The following is an 18,723-nucleotide window of genomic DNA, read 5'->3' as shown; positions in this document are numbered from 1 at the left end:
AAAGAGATTCTATGAGTATATTAATGGCAAAAGAGTAACTGGAGAGAGAATAGGGTCCCTTAAAGATCAGTAAGGCCATCTATATGTGGGACTACAGGAGATGGGTGAGATCCTAAATGCATACTTTGCATAAATATTTACTGTGGAGAAAGACATTGAAGCTAGGGAACTCAGGGAAGTAAATAGTGATGTCTTGAAAAGAGTCCAGATTACAAGGGAAGTGCTGGAGATCATACAATGAATAAAGTTAGATAAATCTCTTGTATAGGGAGAGACTAAATAGGCTAATGCTTTTTTCCCTGGAGCGTCAAAGCTGAAGGATGACCTTACAGAGATGTATAAAATGATGAGGGGCATGAATAGGATGAATAGGCAAGATCTTTTTCCGAGGGCAGGGGAGTCTAAAACTAGAGGGCCTAGGTTTAAGGTAATGCTGGCAAATTGGACTAGGTCAGATTGAGAGTCAGACCAAGAGTTCCCATGCTGTATGACTCGATGAATCTATGAGTCTAAGTGTATCCCAGAATATTGTGAGAATCTAAGGAAGAAATTGTGGGACCCCCTAACAGAGACATTTGTATCATCAATAGCCATGGGTGAGGTGTTGGAAGACTGGAGGGTGGCTAATGTTGTACCATTATTTGAGAAAGATTGCAAGAAGAAGCCAAGGAACTATAGACTCATGAGCCTGACATCAGTGATGGGTAAGTTGTTGGAGGGGATCCTGACAGAACGGGTCCACGTGCATTTAGAAAGACAAGGATTGATTAGTGATAGTCAGCATGGCTTTGTGTATGAGAAATTGTGTCTCACAAACTTGACTGGGTTTTTTGAAGAGGTGACCAAGAAGACAGATGAATGCAAAGTGGTCGACATTTTCTTATGGACTTTGGCAAGGCCTTTAACAAAGTTCTGCATGGTGTACTGATTAGTAAGTTAGATCAAATGGGATCCAGAGAGAGCTAGCCAATTGGATACAATTGGCTGGATGGTAGGAGACATAGAGTGGTGATAGAGGGTTGCTGTTCAGACTGGAGGCCTGTGACCCACGGTGTGCAGCAAGGATCGGTGCTAGTTCCACTGTTGTTCATCATTTATATAAGCGATTTGGATGAGAATGTAGGAGGCATGGTTAGTAAATTTACGATGATATGAAAATCGGTGGTATAGTGAACAGTGAAGAAGGTTATCTAAGAGTACAATAGGATTTTGATTCAGCTGGGCCAAAAGGCCAAGAAATGGCAGATGGAGTTGAATTTAAATAAATGTGACATGTTACATTTTGATAAGACAAACCAGGGCAGAACATACACAGTTAATGGCAGAGTCCTGAGCAGAGTTGTAGAACAGACACACCTCTGGGTGCAGGTACATAATTCCTTGAAAGTGGCGGAAGTGGCATCACAGGTAGACAGGATGATGAAGAGAGCTTTTGGCACGCTGGCTTTCATTAGTCAGAACATTGAGTAAGGAGCTTGGATGTCATTACAGTTTTACAAGACATTTCTGAGGCCATATTTGGAGTACTGTGTTCAATTTTGGTTGCCCTGCCATAGGAAGGATGTCATTAAATCGGAAAGGATGCAAAAAAGATTAAGAAGGATGTTCCCAAGATTGGATAGTTTGTATTATAAAGACAGGCAGGATAGATTGAGACTTTTTCCCTGGAGCGTAGGAGATTGTAAGATGACCTTATAGAGGTTTATAAAATTATGAGGGTCATAGCTAAGGTGAATAGCCAAGGTGTTTTCCCCAAGGCAGGGGAGTCTAGAACCAGAGGGCAGAGGTTTAAAGTGAAATGGGAAAGATTTAAAAGGGACCTGAGGGACAACGTTTCCACTCAGAGGGTGGTGCATATACAGAACAAGCTACCAGAGGAATTGGTAAAGGTGAGTACAATGACGACATTTAAAAGACACTTGGACAGGTACATGGATAGGAAAGATTTAGAGAGATATGGACCAAAAGCAGGAAATTGTAAAAAGTTCAGTTTGGGAAACCTGGTCGGCATGGACATGGGGTCTGTTTACATGCTGTATGACTTTATGGTTCTAGTGGCAATGTCCTGCTACCTGTCATTGCGTTCCTGCCACACATCATTGCATTCCTGCTGGTTGGCCAGTTCTACTTTCAGCCATGTGCTGATTTCAATTGAGAACTTGATTCAAACTACACGATTGAGGACCTGGAGTTTAAAGCTGCAATGAAACCCTACCACCCACAATTAATATTGGTATCAATAAATGGAAAATAGTTTCGCTCCTTGATAAATATAATTTCTCTTTTTGCAGCTCCAGCGCAATAGCAGTAGTAAAGATTCTCAGAGTGCTGCGAGTATTAAGACCTTTGAGAGCCATTAACAGAGCAAAGGGATTGAAGGTAATTGATCTCTGCATAAAATGATTGTTAAATAAATTCTGAGTACAGATGTGGGAATGTATAGGGGTGTCATTTGTAATCATGCTTGAGACATGTTCTGATGGTCCAACTGGACAAGTCAGCTCCTAGAATGAAATCTGGCTTGATAGGTCATTTTTCTTTTAGTTACTGTGGTGATCAATCTCTGAACCGCAGTTACATTATTTCATAGGGTACATAGGCTACATAATTTCTTTAATAACAGAACAAAAAAATGATTACACAAAAAAGTGATCAAAATATACAACACACTCAGAAAAATCTTAAAGCACACAAAGACAAACTTTCAACCTATTTCCTAACACTATCTGTGGACAAAGTACCCCATCTCTCTACTCCTTAAGCTGCTACTTAACTGACTCCTGATAGTTTTCCTGCATAGATTATGAGACAATTCGCTGAGTGTTTGCTAAATCTGCCATATGAATCTTCAATAACTTTGGGAGCTTACATTTTCTCAGTTCCAATAGCCTGTAGGTTTCTAATCAAGCTTACGTACTAGGAAGTTTCACAAGCTAAATTTTTCTACAGAGGTAACAGTATTTTCCCTGAATTGACCAACTGTAAGGAGACAAAACTAAACTTGTTTCTAATTTCATACAGGCCTCCTCTGAATTGGCCTATAACTTTTACTCTCTGGTTTTTCAAAGTAAAATCAATCCTTGATTATTCTGTACTGAAAACAAGCCAATGGCCTTCTATGTTTATTCTATTTGCTCTAAACCTCACACTGTAATAATCTTATTCTATGAACAGTACCGGAGCTTGCAGTCATTTGCTCTGACACATTCTAAATCGGGTCACTGAAGCAGAAGGATTCTCTGACTTTGTTTTTCCTTAAAATCACATCACAAAACTCACCCATACCCATAATGCTATTATTTTGACGTACAACTTGTAAAATGATTTTTCTTTATGCTGCAAAGCCCAATCACAGATTGTGTAATTGCTTTATGAACTACCTGCATAATCGAGCTTCCAATCACTTCTGAAGTTCCTTTCAAGTCACACATCACCCTGACTTGTATTTATATAATTGTTGCTGAGCAAATATCCTGGAACTTTTCCTAAAAGGAGAGTGTACCTTAGTGTACCAATTCATTGAAAGCTGCTTCCTAACTTTTTCTCAAAAGTAAGTGTTACAATTCCTGTAAAGACTGGTATGTTTTTAAAAGAAAGTAATTCCAACAATTCTCATAGAAATAACCAAAGGACAGGATTTCAACTTTTAAACTTTTCACACAACAAATAAAGTTCAGCAAAGATCAATTTTTAGTTACCAAGCATCTGATAAATCAGATTAAAACAAAAAAGGGATGTTTTGCATTAACTAAGTAATATAACCAAAATATACTTTACAAAATGCTTTCACTCTGAGCCACATTTCTAGCAAAGAAGAAGCATTAAAGTGACCATCTCAAAATCTTGGCTGTCCAGCTCATCACACCCTGCTACGTCAGGTTAAAATTTTCAGTATCATTCAGTAATAGTTCTACTTTCCCTGAGTTCTCTAGATCCAATTATCACTGGTATAGCACAGCTTGTCGAACCCCTCTCTCCCATTAATCACAACGGTCCCAACAATCCAGAATTCTAGACACTCCTTCATTCAGTCCATTTAAATAATTCAAGTGGCTCTGGTAAAAGTGCTTCCCTCATGGAGATTTTCTGCTTCCTTCATTTCCCTCAAGCTGGGAAGATGTGTTCTTGGGAGCTATCTAATTTTCTTTTTTGTCTATGCCTCAACAGCCATGTTTCTCTAACTCTGTGCTATGATGAGAGGTGCTAAAACTGTCATTCGACACCTCAATGCATTTCATTTGAGCTTCTCTTCCTATGACAACCTGAGATCACATGGGCACTTCTTAAAGAGGTATTTCCCAGCAATTCCAGTTACACAAATTAGTTACAGAATGCCCTGCTGTACTTTAAACTAAAGGTATATTTTAAATTATAACCATGTTGCCAAAGTTCAGTAGTCATGACAATGCCTTTGAAGCAACACCCACATCCCACAAGTGATTAAAAGAAGTTGTATTTTATTAACAACATAATTTTTTTAACCTTTGAACTTCACAATAAATTTCAATTTGTTTAAAAATGTTTGCTAGCTTTGAATTTAGATTTTAGCAAATTACATTTAACTAATGAAAAATAATAAATCAGTCATATTTGTTACTTTTCAGCACGTTGTTCAATGTGTGTTTGTGGCCCTGAGAACCATTGGTAATATTGTGATAGTCACCACATTACTACAGTTCATGTTTGCTTGTATTGGTGTGCAGCTCTTCAAGGTAAGATTGAATTAATATTTATTTTGTAAATTAGTTAATTACTTCTGACTACTCATTCTTCCATTTATTTTCCTTGTTTCCAATTTCTCTGGTTCATCCCCATACCTTGTAGAAAGGTGATCTGATCTTAGTGCTCTTTGTCTCACTGAACCCAGAGCAACAATATACATGCAACTAACTTGAATGTGCATCCGCGTTGCCCTGATTATATATATTTTTATGCACAGGATCACAAGATCATTGTCATTACAACAGTCCCAGCTTTTACTTTGTTGTTTATAGTGAGGTCACTGTTAGGCGTCTCAAACCTGTGTGCTGTACAGCTTAACTCTGTTGACATTTTGAAATTAAAATATAAATTTTAATATATTGACTTGCACAGTCACAGATTTCTGATTTCCAAAGTCTGAGAAGAGTGCTAGTAGAGAACATGTCAATCTTCCTCTTGTTGCCCTTAGCAATGCCCAAATAGCAAATAATTTGGATAAGTCTATCTGTTATTCCATTCTCATAGTATGGGAGGCATCTAACACCCTAGCACAATGGATATGTAGACCTCACCATACTACCTTTTTGCTCTTTGGTAATCAGGTAGACTGGATTGAGTTTTATCAACTTCTTGGAAGAATTGATGTGGAGAATGTTACAGAATACCTCTTGGAATGACTTCTCAGCATGGTCTCACTCCCCATTAAGTTTCCCAAACGTGGGCTGTCAATGAAATTAAAAACCAACATACCCGAGGCAAGCAGACACTTAAGACCTAAATCATTGGCACTTTCAGAGAAGGAGACAAGCTTTCTGATATCACAAGGTCTGCATCCCACATCTACACCATAGCAACACTTTGGAGGCAGTTTGCCTGAGGGAAAGAGAAAAGCAATCTTGGTTGGAGCACATGCTATATCAATGATTGCACAGCTTGAAAGTAGTAACATTGCAGATAAATGCAGTCATGTGGAAGTGTTCTTGCCTCCAGTGATGCCCCTGACACTTCATCTCTTTAAAATGTCATCCACACCCATTCATGACAGACTCTATTTTGAGTCTGTGCCAACAAAAAAAAAGACTGACAGGTTTACAAAGACAGCTTGCATAATAAATCTGCTTTTCGTTACAATGGAAAAAGATTGATACACAAATGATGGAAAAGATCTTCAAAGTTATCTCCCCTGCCAGAGGAGAGTCAGCCCTTATCTGTCTTTCCTGAATCATTCCTGGAATTTTTGAGCTATTAACTTAGCTTTCACCTTATAGGTCTTATATGGTAGAACTTTTGCCATCTGTGTGACAAAGTAGGTTGACTTCTAACATTAATTTTTGAATTTAGTCAGAGTTCTTTCCAGTTTTGTAACTCTCAATTTAGCCCCTTATCATCCTATCTTCCATTCTACTATTAGCCACAAACAGCTCTCAATCATTTATTTTTATTAATTGACCAATAATTCACTTCATTGCTTATGCTACTCTATCACTTTGTTCTACTGTAGCCTTTCATGTTGAGATTTCACAGGACTATTGCTAGCAGGCTATCTGCTAGAAATTGTCTTCTGTGTGTGTTTTTCCTCCTAAATGTATCACTCAAATCAAAGCTGGAAGTACATTTTCTAGTTCTCCACTCTTGTACCCCTGCTGCCAATCACAACCACGGCCCTCACTTCTTGTCCTTCATGTTGAACATTTAGCCAGTTTTTCATATTTTTCCATAGACTTACCTACATATTGCACTATTGTGGCAACTCTCCAGTCATCTGACTCTGTTGGATGATAAACCATAAGTAAACCACCAGTGAACCTACCTGGCCAGTGGATTCAAACATGAGATTACACTTTCACGTTCTTCACAATAAGTATATATTTCAGTGTGTGTTTCTGAGCTCTTAGGTCCTACCCCTCTCTTTCAAATTGTAGAAGTCATGGCGTTCCTAAGTATGTGTTACTTCATCATTAATACCTTTCCCTACTTTCTCAGAGCTCAAACATTTCTAATGCATCACCACTACTCATGAATACTGGACATTTAGAGTTTGATTCTGTTGTATAATGAAAATGACCCCATCGCATCTAATGATTTTTACTTTTTACATGCCTTTTCTATACCCATGTCCTTTTCAGATTAGATTCCCTCCAGTGTGGAAACAGGCCATTTGACCCAACCCTCCAAAGAGTAACCCGCCCAGACCCATTTCCCTCAGACTAATGCACCTAATGCAAGGGGATGGGAACCTGAGGTGTAGTTGCAGTGCACAGGAAGATGAGACTAGAGAGGACAGGGACAGGATTTCACAGTCACAGGATTGTGCTGGCAGAAGCAAGCTGGTTTGAAGTGTGTCTACTTCAACGCCAGAAGTATCCAAAATAAGGTAGGAGAGCTTGCAGCATGGATAGGTACCTGGGATTTCGATGTTGTGGCCATTTCGGAGACATGGATACAGTAGGGTGAGGAATGGATGTTGCAAGTTTCAGGGTTTATATCTTTCATTAAGAACAGGCAAGGCAGTAAAAGAGGGGGAGGTGTGACCTTGTTAGTCAAGGCTAGAATGACAGTGACTGAAAGAACTTTGGATGAAGACTTGTCTACTGAGGTAGTGTGGGCTAAGATTAGATACAGGAGAGGAGAGGTCACACTGCTTGGAATTTTTTATAGGCCTCCGCAGAGTTCCAGGGAGGTGGAGGAGAGGGTTGTCATAATTATTCTGGGTTGGAGTGAAAGGAACAGGGTGGTCATTATGGGGTACTTCCCCAACATTCACTGGAAATGCTACATCTTTCCTACGTCGGATGGATCAGTTTTTGTCCAATGTGAACACGAGGTTTTCCTGACACAGTATGTTGAAGGGCCGACAAAAGGGGAGGCCGCACGGGATCAAGTGCTTGGTAATGAACCAGGCCAGTGTTAGATTTAGTTGTAGGTGAGCACTTTGGAGAGAGTGACCATAATTTAGTTACGTTTAGTTTAGCAATGGAAATGGATAGGTATATGCCACAGGTCAAGAGTTATCGATGGGGCAAGGGCAATTATAATGCAATTAGGCAAGAATTAGGATGCATAGAAAAGGGTAGTAAAATGCAGGGGATGCAGACAATGGGAATGTGGAGCTGGTTTAAGGAACGGGTATTGCTTGTCCTTGATAGGTTTGTCCCTGTCAGGCAGGGAGAAAGTGATAAGGCAAGAAAACCGTGGTTAACTACAGAAATTGCATTTCTTGTTAAGTGGAAGAAGGAGGCTTATGTGTTGATGAGACAAGATGGTTCAGATGAGGTGATAGAAAGTTACACATCAGCTAGGAAGGATTTAAAGAGAGAGTTAAGAAGAACAAAGAGAGGACATGAGCAATCTTTAGCAAATAGAATAAAGGAGAGCCCTAAAGCTTTCTATAAGTGTGTGAGGAATAAAAGGATGACTAGGGTAGGAACAGGGCCAGTCAAAGACAGTGGGAAGTTGAGTGTGGACCCTGTGGAGATCGGAGAGGTGCTAAACGAACATTTCTCATCAGTTTTCACTCAGGAAAAGGAGAATATTGTAGAGGAGAAGAATGAGATGCGAGATATTTGACTAGAAAGGATCAAGGTTAGTTATGAAGAGGTGTTAACAATTCTAGAAGGAGTGAAAGTAGACAAGTTCCCTCAGCCGAATGGGATTTATCCAAGGATTTTCTGGGAAGCTAGGGAGGAGATAGTAGAGCCTTTGGCTTTGATATTTGAGGCGTCATTGTCTACAGGTTTAATACCAGAGGACTGGAGGATTGCAAACATTGTGCCCTTGTTCAAGAAGGGCAGTAGAGATGACCCAGGTAGTTATAGACCAGTGAGTCTTACTTGTGATGTAGAAAAGGTTTTGGAAAGGACTATAAGAAATAGGTTTTATAACCATCTAGCAAGCAACAATTTAATTTCAGATAGTCAACATGATTTCGTCAAGGGCAGGTGTGTCTCACAAACCTCTTGAGTTTTTTGAGAAGGTGACCAAGCATATTAGATTAGATTATTTACAGTGTGGAAACAGGCCCTTCGGCCCAACACTGACCCGCCAAAGCTCAACCCACCCAGACCCATTCCCCTACATTTACCCCTTCACCTACCATTATGGGCAATTTAGCATAGCCAATCCACCGAACCTGCACATTTTTGGATTGTGGGAGGAGACCGGAGCACCCGGAGGAAACCCACTCAGACATGGGGAGAATGTGCATACTCCACACAGAGTCACCTGAGGCGGGAATTGAACCCGGGTCTCTGGCGCTGTGAGGCAGCAGTGCTAACCGCTGTGCCACCGTGCTGCCCACAAATAGGTGAGGGTATGGAAGTTGACATGGTATACATAGACTTCACTAAAGCCTTTGATAAGGTGTGCCACAAGGATCTGTTTTGGGACAATTGCTGTTTGTCATTTTTATAAATGACTTAGACCCAGGCATAGCTGGATGGTTTTGTAAATTTGCAGATGACACTAAAGTCGGTGGAGTAGTGGACAGTTTGGAAGAATGTTACAGATTGCTAGGGGACTTGGATAAATTGCAGAATTGGGCTGAGAGGTGGTAAATGGAGTTCAATACAGCTAAATGTGAGGTGATTCACTTTGGGAAGAATAACAGGATGGCAGAGTACTGGTTCAGTGGAAGGATTCTTGGTAGTCTGGATGTGCAGAGGGATCTTGGAGTCCATGTACATAAATCCCTGAAAGACAATAGACAATAGGTGCAGGAGTAGGCCATTCTGCCCTTCGAGCCTGTACCACCATTCATTATGATCATGGCTGATCATCCTCAATCAGTATCCTGTTCCTGCCTTATCTCCATAACCCTTGATTCCACTATCCTTGAGAGCTCTATCCAACTCTTTCTTAAACAAATCAGAGACTGGGCCTCCACTGCCTTCTCGGGCAGAGCATTCCACACCCCCACCACTCTCTGGGTGAAGAAGTTTCCCCTCATCTCTGTCCTAAATGGCCTACCCCTTATTTTTAAGCTGTGTCCTCTGGTTCAGGACTCACCCATCACCCATCAGCTGTTTCCTGCCTCCAGAGTGTCCAATCCTTTAATAATCTTATACATCTCAATAAGATCCCCTCTCAGTCTTCTAAACTCAAGAGTATACAAGCCCATCGCTCCAATCTTTCAACATAAGATAGTCCAGCCATTCCAGGAATTGACCTCATGAACCTATGCTGTACTCTCGCAATAGCCAGAATGTCTTTCCTCAAATTTGGAGACCAGAACTGCACACAATATTCCAGGTGCGGTCTCGCCAGGGCCCTGTACAGCTGCAGAAGAACTGCTTTGCTTCTATAGTCAATCCCCCTTGTTATGAGGCCAGCATGCTATTAGCTTTCTTCACTACCTGCTGTACCTGCATGCTTGCCTTCATTGATTGGTGTACAAGAACACCCAGATCTCTTTGTACTGCCCCTTTACCTAACTTGACTCCATTTAGGTAGAAATCTGCCTTCCTGTTCTTGCCACCAAAGCGGATAACTATACATTTATCCACATTAAACTGCATCTGCCATGCATCTGTCCACTCACCTAACCTGTCCAGGTCACCCTGTAATCTCCTAACATCCTCCTAAAATTGCCACCCAGGTTGATACTGCTGTTAAGGTGCCACCCAGGTTGATACTGCTGTTAAGGTGCCACCCAGGTTGATACGGTGTGTTAGGTTTCATTGGTAGAGGGATTAAGTTCCGGAGCCGTAATATCATGCTGCAACTATACAAAATGCTAGTGCGGCTGCACTAGGAATATTGTGTACAGTTCTGGTTGCCATATTTCGGGAAGAATGTGGAAGCATTGGAAAAGGTGCAGAGATTTACCAGGATGTTGCCTGGTTTGGAGGGAAGGTCTTATGAGGAAAGGCTGAGAGACTTGGGTCTGTTCTCATTGGAGAGAAGTGGATTTAATAGAGACATACAAGATGATCAGAGGGTTAGATAGGGTGGACAGCGAGAGTCTTTTCCCTAAGATGATGACGTCAGGTTGTTTGAAGAGCATAGCTGCAAATTGAGGAGTGATAGATTTAAGACAGATGTCAGAGGCAAGTTCTTTACTCAGAGAGTGGTAAGGGCGTGGAATGCCCTGCCTGCCAATGTAGTTAACTCAGCCACATTAGGGACAATTTAAACAGCCCTTGGATAAGTATATAGATGATGATGGTATAGTGTAGGGGGATGGGCTTAGATTAGTTCATGGGTCGGCACAACGTCGAGGGCTGAAGGGCCTGCTCTGTACTGAATTGTTTTATGTTCTATATCACATTGCAATGTGATAAGTTCTACAAGGAATTCATATTCCTTATTCACACTTCTGCCATCCTTTAAAAGCAGCTTTAATTGTCCACCTTCTTAAATTTATCAACTATTGATCACATTTCATAGGCTTCCAGCAAGTCATCCTTTTTGTAACTTTGCCTATAAAACCTCTGGTCACTATCCACTTAGGAAAATGCACTGTTTCTCAATTCCCACTGTTTCCAGGGTTGTTACAAAATTTAAAGATTTACTCAAATCATTCAGTGTTGCTAACCTATCTCTCTGATTGACTGAGAAGAACAGAATACACTAACCAGCTTTCTGTACACAACAGACCACCTTCTGTAACTCTGCCAGCTTAAGCTGTGTCCACTTCCTAAACTGAAAATGTGGTGCTGGAAAAGCGCAGCAGGTCAGGCAGCATCCAAGGAGCAGGAGAATCGACGTTTCGGGCATGAGCCCTTCTTCAGGAATCCTGAAGAAGGGCTCATGCCCAAAACGTCGATTCTCCTGCTCCTTGGATGCTGCCTGACCTGCTGCGCTTTTCCAGCAACACATTTTCAGGTCTGATCTCCAGCATCTGCAGTCCTCACTTTCTCCTCCACTTCCTAAACCCCAAAAACACCTGTACCTAGACACAGGCAAACAACAAACAAACGTGGATGTTATAAGTGACGGAAAAAATATTCAGGAAACATTGTTCAATGGCAACATTCCATAGAATTCAATGATGTATCCCTTTTGCTTCTGCCAAGTCCTTCTGATCTTTGTATCCAAGTCCTTTTGGTTCTTTCCTGAAGACACAAAAAGTGGTTGACACATTAATTCTTCAGGGCAAAAGTGAGGACTGCAGATGCTGGAAATCAGAGTCTAGATTAGAGTGGTGCTGGAAAAGCACAGCAGGCCAGGCAACATCAGAGGAGCACGAAAATCAATGTTTCAGGCAAAAGCCCTTAACCAGGAATGAAGGCAGAGAGCAGCCGGGGTGGAGAGATAAATGGGAGGGGGTGGGGCTGGGGAGAAGGTAGCCAAGAGTACAATAGGTGGATGGAGGTGGGGGTGAAGGTGATAGAGAGGAGGTTGGAGCAGATAGGTGGGAAGGAAGATTGGCAGGTAGGACAGGTCATGAGGATGGTGCTGAGCTGGCAGATTGGAACTAGGGTAAGGTAGGGGGAGGGGAAATGAGGAAACAGGTGAAGTCCACATTGATGCCATGGGGTTGGAGTGATCCGAGACGGGAGATGCAAGCACTGAGGAAGCAGATGTGGCCGTGGTAGCGAGTCTGTTTTAGGACATGGTTGAAGAGCTTCAGGGCAAAGGAGATGACCTGGGGGTTAGTCACTAGTTAGTGACAACAGTTTAAAACATATTTTCGGGAGAGATTAGCTACCTTTCAATTCTTGATTAAGTAGCTGCAGAGAGGAAAAAAACAGGAATGCTTTCTTTTGCAGTCTGCAGACATTCTGCCTCTGATTTGATTTGATTTATTGTCAAGTGTACCAAAGTACAATGAAAAGCTTTGTTTGCAAGCAGTACAGGCTGATCATAGTAATCAAGGGTATACAGATCACAGCGTGAAAAAAAAATTGGGCAGCGTAAGGCATATGGGTTATGCCACACAGGACATCAATAATAACATCAGCATTATTTGAGGTTAGAGAGTCTATTCATCAGTCTAAATGGCAGGGAAGAAGTGTGTTTGAACCAGCTGGTGCGTATGTTCACGCTTCTGTATCTTCTACCTGACAGAAGAGTTCTAGGAGAGCATTACTGGAGTCAGATGGGTCTTTTTGATGTTGGCAGCCTTTCCACAGTAACAAGACATGTAAACAGAGCCCATGGATGGGAGGTTGGCTTCTGTGATGGTCTGGGCTGTGCATACCGTCTTATTGTAATTTCTTATGGTCCTGGACAGAGCAGTTGCCATACCAGGCCATTGTGCACCCAGAAAATTTGCTTTCTGTGGCCCATATGTAAAAGTTGGTGAGGGTCCTTATGGACATGCCAAATTTCCTGAGCCACCTGAGGAAGAGGCATTGTTGTGCCTTCTTGACCGTCGCATCTATGTGGGAAGTCCAGGACACGTTGTCGGTTATCGTCACTCCAAGAAATTTGATGCTTTCTCCCCTCTCAACCTCTGCTCCATTAATCTAGATGCAGGCATGCTCTCCTTCTTTCTTTCTGGAGTCAATTGTCAGTTCTTTAGTTTTGCCAACATTGAGAGAGAGATTGTTATCATTGCACTGTGTCTATCCCCTTTCTATATTCTGACTCATCATTGTTTGATATCTGTCCTATCATGATGGTGTCATCAGCATTTGTTCCGAATTTGACAATACAGTCATGGGTTTACAGGAAGCACAGCAGGGGGCTGAGAACGTATCCTTGGGGGACTCCAGCATTGAGGGTTAACATGGAGGAAGTGCAATTGTCCATCTTCACTGACTGTGGTCTATGGGTTAGGATGCTGAGGATCCAGTTGTATTCTTGAGACACAAGTTGTCATCTGCCCAGAGGCCAAAGCCTGTTGAAGGCTTTGCTTCTGTTTGAAACAAGAGTGAACTTTTTGCATTCTTTCCAATTTGAAGGGATTGAGGTTAATCTTCTGCTACTGTGTTTAACAGACCAAAATCCATATGTTGAATTAGGCAATAAAAGACTTCTGGAGATTTTGCAAAAATTTGATTGTAAATCTACAATTTACACAAAGACAGGTTTTGTGTCTTTCCTGTCTGGATCCTTTCATTGTCCAGAAGCCAGCACTTCCCCTGTTGTGTCGACTGTCCCCAGAAACTCTTGCCTGTACCATCATCCCTACCTTTCCATACCTCAACTGTCCAACTGGGGATAAGCTAGTAAATAATAAAAACTACCCACCGGGGCAGTGTGATAGTAAACAAAAATAAAAAATAACAAAGAAAATAGTGGGTAGAAAATCAAAATATGCATTCCCAGGTCAGTATATCAGTGGAAACTGTTTACTTCCTCTGTCAGAACACCTGTGCACAATTAAAAGAAAACCTAACTCCTTTTTTGTAATTTGCTTAAAACAGGTATTTTAGTTAATCAACCTATTCAGATATTTATTACTCACCTGTGAAGCAGGTAGAACTTAAACTCTTAACTCCCAGTTCAGAGGTAGGGACACTACCACTGCACCACAAGACTCCTACTGGAGCAGGTAGGAAATGCAAAGTACAATGGTCATCGTGCCCCGACTAATTCTGAGCTGTTTTGGTTCACCTGCATTTCTAATATAGTCAGTAAGGAGGTCCTGCTTCAGTTAAATTGGGAACTAGTGAGGCTGCAACTGGAATACTGCGCACAATATTGGTAATTAATTAGGAAAGATATAAGTGTGTTGGGATAGTTCAGAGAGGATTTACCAGGCTAATACCTGGGATAAGACGGTTGTCATATGAGGAACGTTTGGACTGGCGAGGCATAAACCTGTTGGAGTTTAAAGGCATAAGAGGTAACTTGATTGAAGCATCTAAGATCCTGGTGGATCCAAAGAAGGCAAAGTTTCCTCTCATGGGAGAATCTAAAACTAGGGGTCATTTAAAAAAAAAAATTGTTCACCAATTTAAACAGAGTTTAGGTGATTTGTTTTGTTCTCGCAGTGTTAGAGTCCTTGAAACTTAGTTCCTGAAAAGGTGTTGGAAGTAGAGTTATTGAATATTTTGAAGGCAGAGGTAGATGGTTCTTGAAATTCAAAGGGCTAAATGATTTTTAGGGTTGGCAGGAATACAGATTTGAGGTAACAATCAGATCAGGCATGATCTTGTTGAATAGAGGAGCAGGCTCAAGGGACTGCATAGCCTACTCCTGCTCCTAATTTGAATGTTTGTACAGGATTAGAAAGTGAAGGAAGTTATTTTTAAAGATATTTTTGATCTTGCCACTTCTGTGGCATATTTACTTCACATTCAGTACAAGTACAGGAATCTGACATAGCATTTGAATCAGAAGGCAATTACTGAGATCCTATTTCATGAAGTTAACAGATGAGTGACAGAATTCTGATGGTACCTTCTGAACTTTTTATTTTAATTAGCCTAAGTGGATATGTTTGCTGACACCCATGTACTGCCAGTTATTAAGCACGATATTAAACCAATTATTGAAAATTAAAATGAAATACATTTATTTATGTGAACACTGTAAAATACCATTATCACAATATACTGGTTTATTGTTGTAGGATCATTAATTGGTATTTGTAACTAAACTACCACCTGAATACATGTATTTTAAGCGAATCTTTGAAAATTAAAAAAAGGACTTAATTGAACAAATTATTTTTGTGACCCACCATATTGATTAGTTAAAATGGTATCATTAATTGGTATTTAGAACAATTTGTAACTATATTTATAAGAAATATCACTGTTCTTTGGTATCAGCAAGCACAACCTTTAATTGCTGTATCTGACCTTGCCTGAGTTTGCTGTTTGCACTTACATAACTGGCAAATGGTGCTAACTTGGCCATTATTTTCATACAGTATTTGAGCCTATAAGTTTAAAGATTGTACTGCCATTATATTATTTCATTGTCAATGTAAATACAAAATTCATTATAATAATGAATGGGGGCGGCATGGTGGCTCAGTGGTTAGCACTGCTGCCTCACAGCACCAGAGTCCCCAGGTTCAATTCCAGCCTTGGGCAACTGTCTGTGTGGAGTTTGCACGTTCTCCCCGTGTCTGCGTGGGTTTCCTCCGGGTGCTCCGGTTTCCTCCCACAGTCCAAAGATGTGCAGGTCAGGTGAATTGGTCATTATAAATTGCCCGTAGCTTTAGGTGCATTAGTCAGAGGGAAATGGGTCTGGATGGGTTACTCTTCGGAGGGTCAGTGTGGACTTGTTGAGCCGAAGGGCCTGTTTCCACGCTGTCGGGAGTCTAATCTAATCTAATGATACATGCATTGCAAAAGAAGTGCAGGATTGTCATAGTTCCCAAACATTTGAGCAAAATGTGAAGAAAGAATATTTAATTGGAACTCATAGTTTGGTCTAGCATCACAAGTGTCATAAACCCATATCACCATATTTCAGTTGTGATCATGCTAATTATCACTAAATTAATGACAGACTCAGACATTCCCATTCACAGACCTTCATTTAGAAAGCTGTTCTAAATAACAATCAAAAGAACTGTGGTAGCTGTAAATCAGAAACAAAAACAGAAGTTGCTGGAAAAGCTCAGCAGGTCTGGCAGCATCTGTGAAGAGAAATGAATGTTAACGTTTCAGGTCTGGTGACCCTTCCTCTGAACAGTTGTTCTGTTGTATTAAAGCAATTGGGGAGAGAAACTGTTACAAAATGTTTGCAATGTTGGCATTGATAAGAAGACTCGAAGAGTGTGGTGCTGGACAGAAAGAGCAAGACAGGCAGCGTCCGAAGAGCAGGGGAATCAACGTTTCGACCATAAGCCCTTCATCAGGAGAATACAATATGGGCAATCACAAGCTAAGTTTATGATCAGAAAGACAAAGTGCCATTCTCTGGTCTAATATTGAGTTCAATGAAGTAGAATAAAAACAAATACCAAGGTTGAGTTGAGTGAAAAATTGAAATGGTAAAGGATGGAGAACTTAGGATCATACAAACTGACAAGATTTGAGACATGCCAATAGCTAGGTTGTGACATCTATATCCAATTATTGCAGAATTTCTTACTAAATTATATAATAACTTCTCTATTTGATTGCTCTGATGAAAGAAAGTACAGTAGAAATTATGTTTCCCTTACTTTGTAATGGTATTTTAACTTTTATTACATTTTATTTCAAGGGGAAACTCTACACATGCTCAGATGGATCCAAACAGAGAGAGTTTGAATGCAAGTAAGTTAATTGTAAATATGTGTGCATTGTAATAAAGGAATAACCAACTGGTACTTGTTAATGTATCAGAGGGTTTTTTTAGGTGAGGCTCCTGACAACAATCCTTACTTATTAGGAACGAAAATTGAAGAATTGAGCACTGAAATCATTGTATATGATGTGCAGCATTATGGATTGCCCAATGATGAAAATGTGTTGTTAATCTAGATGATATTTAAACACAAGCACAAGAACATTCTGCAGTTTTCTAATCAATTGAACTACTGGCCCTCCTTAAAGTATGGTTTTACAGTTGTATTACATAACACTTATTTGTGTGTGGAAAGTAGATTGCTGCTGTCAAAGTTTAGATACGTTTATGTAGCAATGTAATGAGTCTGAGTTTAATCAGTATTTTTTTTTACAGTGGAGATATCTAGTTTAGCTAATTTTGTTGCTAACAAATATATTGAGAATATCTGTTGCATTTAATGCCAGCTGGATTATATGAAGTTAATACTGTTACATTATGTTGTTTGTGAAAATGTTGGATACTGTACTCTTAGTAAGTTATATGGCTAGAAGTAGCAATCCTTTTGCAGTAGCCTTCATTTATATACCATTAACTACATATATATTTACTTAGCAAGTAATCATTTGATAGTACAAAAATATTCAGGATTGCCAAGAAGACACATTTTGTCAAAATTGTTTGTCTTGAACTCATGGGGACTCTGAAGAAATACTAATGTAAAGCGGAAACAATTCTTATGCTGCAAAGTTGGAAAGTGGACGCTCCTCTTATACAGTACAATTGATTTATTTTCCTTTACATTGGTATTATTAAGCATAAGATCTGAACCACTGTTCCTATCTCAGATTCTCCCCATCCTCATGTGCTCATGATATTGTGCTCTCTGTTCATGGTTAGTAACTGGTGTTATTGACACTCGTCAAGATCATATGTAAGTTTTGGCATTTATCACCAGCAAAAAAAAAGAAATAATTATAACTTTAAGCAAAGTTTCATTATTAGGAGATGGAAGGCAAGAGTAGACATTTGCTGGGTACAATAGGTTCTGTTATATCCTGTGTTTCTTCAACGTGAATTGGCTTTAACAGGATTGAAGAATTTAGACTGTTACTTGTAGAATGCGAATTTTCCTTACCCATATTGGCTAGAACATGATTCCAGCCCCATTAGTTTAATGATGCTATAGTGCAATTTTTTTATAACTTGAGATCACACGAGATGGGAACTATCGAGTTGTATCAGAACCAAATGTATTTGACTAATTTTGTTGTGTACATTAATACAAGAGCTGTCTCGTTGTATATTTCCCCAATTAATCCCTTTCCTATTCTTTCAAAACATTTAGTAGCATGTCTAAGATTGCATTATCAACTTTTACGGAATCACAGGGACAATCTACTGCTGAAGTACCTTAATACTTTGCTCATAGAGATTTTTAAAAATACTAATTTAAGAAAAATAGATTGTAAGGATTATCTTAGTATTTTGTAGAATTTTTGAGTAAAATAAAACTGAAGTATTATTGAGGGAACTGTCTGGTAGGAGTTTTGCCAAATTTGTGATTTAGGTGATCAGTCTGGGGTATTTCACTAATCTTATTATCAGTAATTTCAGGATTGCTCACACGATCACACATTAGTGATCATAGAGTCATACAACACAGAGGAGGTCCTTCAGTCGATTGAGTCTATCTACGCTTTTCTCATTTTCCAACATTTAGCCTGTAGCCTTGAATTTTATGACATTTCAAGTGCTCATTCACATATTTTTTAAAGGCGGTCTGGTTTCCAAACACTTTAGCCCTCCCAGGCAGTCCATTTCAGACTCTCACTACTCCTCCACTCTCCTGTAAACCTCTTGCCATTCACAATAAAATTATACCTCCTCTTATTGATCCTTCAA

General features: G+C 40.1%; 1 protein-coding gene across 21 annotated transcripts in view; it reads left to right on the top strand.

The window, feature by feature from the left end:
• The window catches only part of LOC122559424 (calcium voltage-gated channel subunit alpha1 C), a 1,175,809-nt gene that overhangs the window by 790,106 nt on the left and 366,980 nt on the right, over positions 1-18,723 (top strand). For all 21 annotated transcript variants that reach the window (XR_015760447.1, XM_087997307.1, XM_087997306.1 and 18 more), the window contains 3 exons: positions 2,292-2,379; positions 4,605-4,712; positions 16,756-16,808. Coding sequence is in view for 20 of the 21 variants with exons in the window: in XM_087997307.1 (XP_087853433.1) it covers positions 2,292-2,379; positions 4,605-4,712; positions 16,756-16,808 (249 nt within the window). In the remaining variant the exon portion in view is untranslated. The remainder of the gene's footprint in view (positions 1-2,291; positions 2,380-4,604; positions 4,713-16,755; positions 16,809-18,723) is intronic.

Source organism: Chiloscyllium plagiosum, unplaced genomic scaffold, assembly GCF_037043375.1.
Source record: "Chiloscyllium plagiosum isolate Xiang-an unplaced genomic scaffold, Cpla_swu_hap1 HiC_scaffold_19, whole genome shotgun sequence".
NCBI lineage: Eukaryota > Metazoa > Chordata > Chondrichthyes > Orectolobiformes > Hemiscylliidae > Chiloscyllium > Chiloscyllium plagiosum.
Note: the sequence above shows the minus strand (reverse complement) of the source record. Positions and strands in the feature narration are given on the sequence as shown.